This window comes from Pygoscelis adeliae, unplaced genomic scaffold, assembly GCF_000699105.1.
Source record: "Pygoscelis adeliae isolate BGI_AS28 unplaced genomic scaffold, ASM69910v1 Scaffold4, whole genome shotgun sequence".
Classification (NCBI taxonomy): Eukaryota; Metazoa; Chordata; class Aves; order Sphenisciformes; family Spheniscidae; genus Pygoscelis; species Pygoscelis adeliae.
The window spans coordinates 6602978-6610084 of NW_008824986.1; the positions used below are offsets into that span (position 1 = coordinate 6602978).

At 47.6% G+C, this 7107-nt stretch overlaps 1 protein-coding gene across 1 annotated transcript in view; it reads right to left on the bottom strand.

Moving 5' to 3' along the window:
* Positions 1–1678: 1678 nt before the first annotated feature.
* DPYSL4 (dihydropyrimidinase-like 4) overlaps positions 1679–7107 on the bottom strand; it is a 29178-nt gene continuing 23749 nt past the window's right edge. The window contains exons 11-14 of the mRNA XM_009326006.1: positions 6847–7017; positions 5435–5614; positions 2728–2899; positions 1679–1780 (exon numbers count right to left, since the gene is read on the bottom strand). Of these exons, the coding sequence (XP_009324281.1) occupies positions 1689–1780; positions 2728–2899; positions 5435–5614; positions 6847–7017 (615 nt within the window). The 3' untranslated portion in view covers positions 1679–1688. The remainder of the gene's footprint in view (positions 1781–2727; positions 2900–5434; positions 5615–6846; positions 7018–7107) is intronic.

The following is a 7107-nucleotide window of genomic DNA, read 5'->3' on the forward strand; positions in this document are numbered from 1 at the left end:
CCCCGAGGTCTGCAGGACAGCCCATCCCCGCCACGGCTCGGCACGCGGATGGCCCCGGCGCTTTCTGCAGCCACCCCCCCCGGCCCCTTTCCCTTACCGGTATTACCTGCCTACCTCGTGGGCTGCCTCAGTCCCTCCAGAGAAAAGGGTTATAACCATTACAGACATCCTGGGCATTTATGACAGTACTGGACATTTATTTTCATCTAAGTTACGTGTCCAGAGCTGCAGAACGGTATGATTTCACCTTTCACCTATGGAGCAGATGCTTGCTCATGTTTCCACAACTCTGTTGTTCCCTTTCTTGCTCCCTGCTTTCAGACAGAGCTGGAAACCACAGTATGACATTGCCTGAGGAGAATCTGCATCTCACAGACACGTTACAGCATCTCTTACTGCATCTGCATCTCACAGGCATTGGAAGCGTTGTTGACCTAGTGGGAAAAACCAGACCACCCTCATGGTATTACAGCTTTATTTGCAAACCAAAGGCTTTTGGCGTGCAGGCTGGCTGTGTGACACCAAATCTGATCGAGCAGCTCTTGGCAGGCGTGCCAGGCCTAAGCAGAAGGGTGGGATTCTCCATTATTCCTACATAGCTAATAATAAGCCTCTTGCAAAGGGGAGTACAGTAACCTGCAAGTCATGAACTGATGTTACAAACCTCCATGCATAAAAACCCAAAGGAAGAAAACACAAAAATTGACTAAGCTGGATGAACCACTTCTATCATTTTATGATTTCCAACAAACTTTATTCAAAGCAAGGAACAGAAAACGAATGGCGAGCCATTCTGTTAGAGGTACATGCATAGCTTTGTGGCAAAGAGGTTCACCTTTACTGTACATACCTTTAAATAGAATAAACGGGCTATAATAACCTTTATAAAAGAGTCTGTCATATGCAACTGGCCTTCAAACAAGCCTTGTTATTGGTATAAGACTTACACTCGGTTCTTGAAAAACTGTATAAATAATCTTTAAAAAACAAGTCTAACAGAAAGACTACAGCCCACCCGCATGTCTGCCGCGGCTCGGAGTCCCAGGAGCAGCCAGCACCCGCCCCACCCCAAGACGTGGGGCGCCTGCTCCCACCCCACTGACGATGTGTAGGGGCAGACGGACGTGCTGCCATCCCACACAGCTCCACTGGCTCACGGGAGCAGCGATGGTGACTCCCGGAGCACGGCCAGGGTTGCGCAGTGAAATGGTGTAGAGATCTGCTCGGGGGTGCTGCAAACAGACGAGATGCAACTCACTGTATTAAAACCATACAGATTCAGAAGTGTTTATCGGTTAAAAGTCCTTCGACTACAAAGGGCACTCAATGCTACTAGAAAGGAGCGTATTCCAGCCAAAATGCACCTTCATTTTCATCCTGGCCACAAACCAGCCAGCAGCACAGCTGAGCACGCTGCCATGTGTACATCTAGGTGCCCGCATGCACAAGGTAAGGGCTTTCTGAGTAGCTAGTGAAGAAATACAGACTGGGAGAAATCCAGATGGGAGCGCTACCTCTCGGGAGGGTTACTCTATTTTCTACCTATGAAAAGAAGGGGCTGGGGCAGCTGACGAATGCTCTATTTTCATCCTGAGCTTGAGGGCAACCCACCGTCCCCTTCCCAGCTGGACCCAGCCCACGCGGAGGGAGAGCGCAGCCCCCATGCTGCCCCGCCGGCGCGGGGGCCGTCAGGACAACGAGGTGATGTTGGACCGTCCACCCGGCGGGGCGATGATTTTCTGAGCCGTGCGTCTGGCAATGTGGTCGTCTGCCTGCGACCCTAGGGAAGAGGACAGGCATGGGGTTCGGTGTCGGCGCAGTGTGAGAGTCCCGCTGCTTTAAATGCACAAATCATAAAACGTTCCCTTTGTGGGAATACTAGTGTTTTCATTATATATAATTTCGGATGCTGTATTATCATAGTACAGTTTGGAATGGCTTTATTTGCCTGAATGACTTTATTTTTTATTGCTTCTTTCTGGAAAACATTGTAAGTTGCTTTCCTGTAAATAAACAGTTTCTATATAATAAAATGTGGGACCTTCTACATTTATTAAACAATATATGATCTATCTGATTTCAACCAGCTAAGAAAACAAAATTATTAAAGTCATTTTATGGCAGAGCATTGGCTTTCCAAGGTCCCTAAAGCTGCCAGGCAGATTTCTGCAGGATGCTGGGCTGAGCGATGCTGAATCGCTGCCTGCTTACGCAGAAAGACTGATGAAATTATCTTTTTGGTTCCTGAAAATGGAGTTATTTGACTAATCTCTACAAACCCAACCACTTCTAATCCCTGACTCGCAGGGGACGCAGCCAGGGCTGAAGTCGTGACCCCCCGACAGCCAAGGCAGCGTCCCCACTGAGCTGGGCAGGGCCATGGTGACACCCTCACCTTCAGTCTCGTCCTCCTGCTCCCCGCGGCTGCAGCCTCCCCCCTCCGTGGAGCCTGTACTCACAGCCGCCTCACAGCCCCCTGCCAGGCTTTGCGATATATGTTCATCAGTGCATTTACATAGATACTCTAAAACATTCTAGAGATTTATGTGCTGCATTTAGTCCCTAGGCTGATGCAACAGTAAGAATTGCTTTTTACCGAGCAAAAATTAAGTTTCTATTCCTCAGCTTTGCCCTGCTGCTCACACAAGCCCAGGACTTTGTGACACCCATGCAAACCAGCCCCCCACCGCCTACAGCCCCCAACTTTTTGGGGGACCCGGGCCCTACCAGACAAGCTGAACCCCGACTGGTGGAGGTTGCGCACGGGAGGAGCCTGGGCTTTGCCTGCACAGGGCACAATCCTGGACGCCGGGGTGGGGGCCATGGCTTTGGCACTCGTGAGGACATCGTGGACCGGTCCGTCATACAGCCCTCTGGGGACACCGTGGACTTCAGCCAGCTACAAGGTGGGGAGTAAGAGACACGTAACGTGCGTATTTAAGCTCAGGTAAACAAGAACCAGGCCGAACATATGGGTAATAATTGGTTGTCCTTCTGTCTGTGCTTAACCCCTTACTGAGGGTTTTTGGGGAGGCTGCACCCCCAAACGGACCAGACCAAATGCCTCCCCAGGGAGAGGGCAGCCCAGGCAGGACAGGCCAGCCGGTGGCACTTCCCACCCTCAAAGCCAAGCAGAGGATGCTGACCGGACCCCGTGGGCAGAGGTCCTGTCCCCCCAGGAGAAGGAGCTCCAAGAGGTGGCCAGGGGGTGCCCACTATGTGAGGGGCCGAGCTCCCCTGAGGGCAACGTGCCCTAGCTGGTGTCACCCAGTGCGACCATCATGTCCTCCTGCAGGGAGGATGAGCTCAGCCCTGGGCACTCACGGCTGTTAGGGGAGCCAAAGCCATAACAACTTTGTTACCAGTGTTTCATCAGGGATTTCCTTAAGGCTGTTTCTCTTCCCAGGCGAAGCAGCGACAGCCCTTTGACAACCACAGGGTCAGAAGGGACTTGTTTTGAAGATGAAAATTGCTGGGTTTCAAATTAAAAAGGCACGGACGATGGGTTATCAAGAAGTATATGGCATTTTCTGTAGAAATGTTTCTCTTACATGACCTTTGTCTTCATCATACTGAATATCTTGTAAAGAAAATACCCTGCTCAGTGTTTCCCAGCGCTCTTTTTGACCGTAGCTTTTGTCAAAAGCTCTGGTTAAATCACGGATGGAGAGCTGGCACGAGCAGGCCCCCAGGCTGTTTCCAAAGTGCCGAACGTGCCTGCCTGAACGCATTAACTGAACAAACAAACCCCTCACCGCCTGGGCTGACACCCAGTTATCATCCCGCCAGAGCAGCTCACTGTGCGTCAAGGTTTGCTTAGCAAACTCCGTCCTTTACGATAAAAAATACGGCACAGGGTGTCTGCTTCCACAGCGGACAGAGATGCAGCTCGATCACTGACAAGGAGCCCAGGGACCCTCTGCCCCAGCCAACGGGACGGGCCAGCCTGCCCCACTGCTTCTCTGTGCGTGAAGGGGGATGCGGGACGTGCCAGGGAAATGGCACGTCCAGGCCACCATTGGTGCTGCCAGGGGGAGCGGAGATGGCTGCCCACCGCCAGGCAGTGCCATGGGGAGACCCGGCCTCCCACAGGGACCTGGCAGGCTCCCATCCATCCTGTAGGGACCTGGCAGGGTCCCATCCCCATCCCACCCTGACTCCAGAGGCACCCCAGGAGGCACCCCAGGAGCTGGGGGTTACTGCTGCCAGTGCCACTGGTGCATCTGCAGGTAATTTGGGGTTAATGATTTCTGCTCTACCTTCATCTACAATGCATAATGAAAATGTCTAAAATAACACACAGAAAAAGGAAGGAGGGCAGAGCTGTTAAGAAGCTTTTTATATATTTGCACGTCTTCGTATCTCCTAAAAAAGTCGTGTGTCCTGGTTTCGGCTGGGATAGAGTTAATTTTCTTCCTAGTAGCTGGCACAGTGCTGTGGTTTGGATTTAGGATAAGAACAATGTTGATAGCGCACTGATGTTTTAGTTGTTGCTAAGCAGTGCTTACACTAGTCAAGGACTTTTCAGCTTCTCGTGCCCTGCCAGCGAGAAGCTGGGAGGGGGCACGGCCAGGACAGCTGACCCAGACTGGCCAAAGGGATATTCCATACCATATGACATCATGCTCAGTATATAAACCAGGGGGACTTGGCCAGAGGGTGGTGACCACTGCTCGGGAACTGGATGGACATTGGTCAGCGGGTGGTAAGCAATTGCATGGTGCATCATTTATTTTTTATATTCTTTTGTCATTATTATTATTATTAGTATTATTATTTTCCCTTCCTTTTCTGTCCTATTAAACTGTCTTTATCTCAACCCACAAACTTTAATTTTTTTTCCTGATTCTCTCCCCCATCCCACTGGGTGGGGGCAGGGAGTGAGCGAACGGTTGTGTGGTGTTTAGCTGCCTGCTAGGTTAAACCACAACACTTACACACACAAATTTACCACAACTCTCATTCTTTGCAAGATATTTATTATCTTGTACTTCCAGTAACTACCGAATGCTTCATCCATTAGTTTTTGACACATGCAAAGCAGATACTGGTAATACAATAACATAAACTTTTCTAATACAGGTAGGAGAGGAATTCCTCCCTTCTACCTCAATGCAAACCAAACAAAACCAGATTTGCTAGAAGTCATATTTTTGCTTTATAACTTTATAATAGGCAAGTAATACTAATAATACTAGTATTATTAGTTATAATACTAAAATAGGTATTATTGATTAATGTGCCAAGCCACACACCAAAGCAGTTACATGACAACATTACAAATTTCCAAGGCCTAAGAAGAAATAATATTAATAATATTCTTGTTTCTGTTGCCTATTCCATCGGGAAGCTTACTATAACAGTGACTGCAATACAATAATGCAGAGAGATTGCAATGAAAATACAGGATTACTGCAAATAAAATTCTCCTTACCCTGTTTCTTGCCTTTATCCTTTTATAAACAAAATCAGGGAATGTCTTTCTAGGAATGAAGCGACCTGACCCCTGGGTGACAAACAGGTTTCCATCTTCAAGAACAACTCTTCCTTGACTTATGACCACAGTAGGAACCCCGTGGCACTCTGTGCCTTCAAATATGTTGTACTCCACATTCTGGAAAGAACAAACCAAGATACTCAATACATTTAAGATTTAAGAAGAGAAGGTGACAGTCTAGCCAACTATACACCCCCCTCTCCCCATTTTTGTACATTGCTCCTCATGCACAATTGTACTTAACTAACCCTTTACATTTCAAATAATGAAGTTCTTCTAATTGGATGAACTAAGCAAACTGGAATGGAGAAACTAAATCCTCAAAACACTCAGTACTTGCCCAGAAGACATGCAGCATTCCTGGAGCAAACTAGACTTTTACTATACGCAAACAATTAATTCTCTCTAAGCCCCAGAAGAGCTCTGCTTAAGTTCTCCATTTGGGGACAGAAGTTCTTGTCATTTCTTCCAAGTCACTGCAAGTCTTCTACCAAAACAGATATGGAAAGTCAGGTCTGTTTTGTGGGAAATGCAAAATTGTGCCACTTTCTTCAAATACTCCCATCACTATCACTAACAAACTATCAAAAAAATAAACTTTACAGTGAAAAAATGTGGCATTATAAAAAAGCAAAAGTGAATTTTCTGGACCAAAAAATAACCTGTTCCTCTTTTTTAAAGAAAAGACCTGAATATTTCAATCATGATGATAATTTTCTTCAATAAAAAACATTTTGGTGAAAAAAACCCATAGGTCAAAATGTTTCTACAGTAACTTCAATCAGCTCTGTCGCCAGCATTCCTCACAACACCTCACTCTCCCCTCTCTTTCAACTGCAGCTTTCTGTCCGAGGCTCATGTTGGAAATTAGTTTGGGCATGTCCACGCCCTGGAAAACCCTGGCTAAAATGCCATTAAGATGCACCCAAATCTCTCCTGACTGAGTGACCCCTACAGACAGGCAGTGTCCGTGCAGCCCGTGCAGGAATGGGTCTGGCTCTTCAGGAAGGATGCCGATATATTAAACTGATATAAAGCTGATACAAAACAAGTTCAGCACTTACATTTTTCTAGTACACAGCGAATACATTGATCTTAAAATTTCTGTACCAGATGCAGACTTCCTCAGAGTAGTCACTGCTAGTCAGTTACAATCCTACCCTTTACAGTAACCGAAGGATATTTTCATTTGCTTTTATTTTTAAAAGCAAATGCAAGGTCCTTCATCACTTCATCCACATAAACAGCTCCTCCCTTGCTGAATGATCTGACCTGAAGAAATACATTGCTTTACTGCTCTCTTCTGACACTAAAATCAGCTCAAGAAAATAATTTCAAAAATATTTTACCAGATTGTGGGTTTTTGCTGAGATGATTTTAGTAGCCTTGGGGTTCCACAAAACCAAGTCCGCGTCAGCGCCCACAGCGACACGCCCCTTCCTGGGGTAGCAGTTGAAGATCTTGGCAGCGTTGGTACTGGTCACTGCTACAAAATGGTTCTCGTCCATCTTCCCGGAGACCTGGGGAACAGAAGGAAGGAAGGACCATCACCGGAGACGCGCCCTGCTCCCAGAAGCGGGCAGCAGCCCCATCCCCGTGGCCGGACCCGT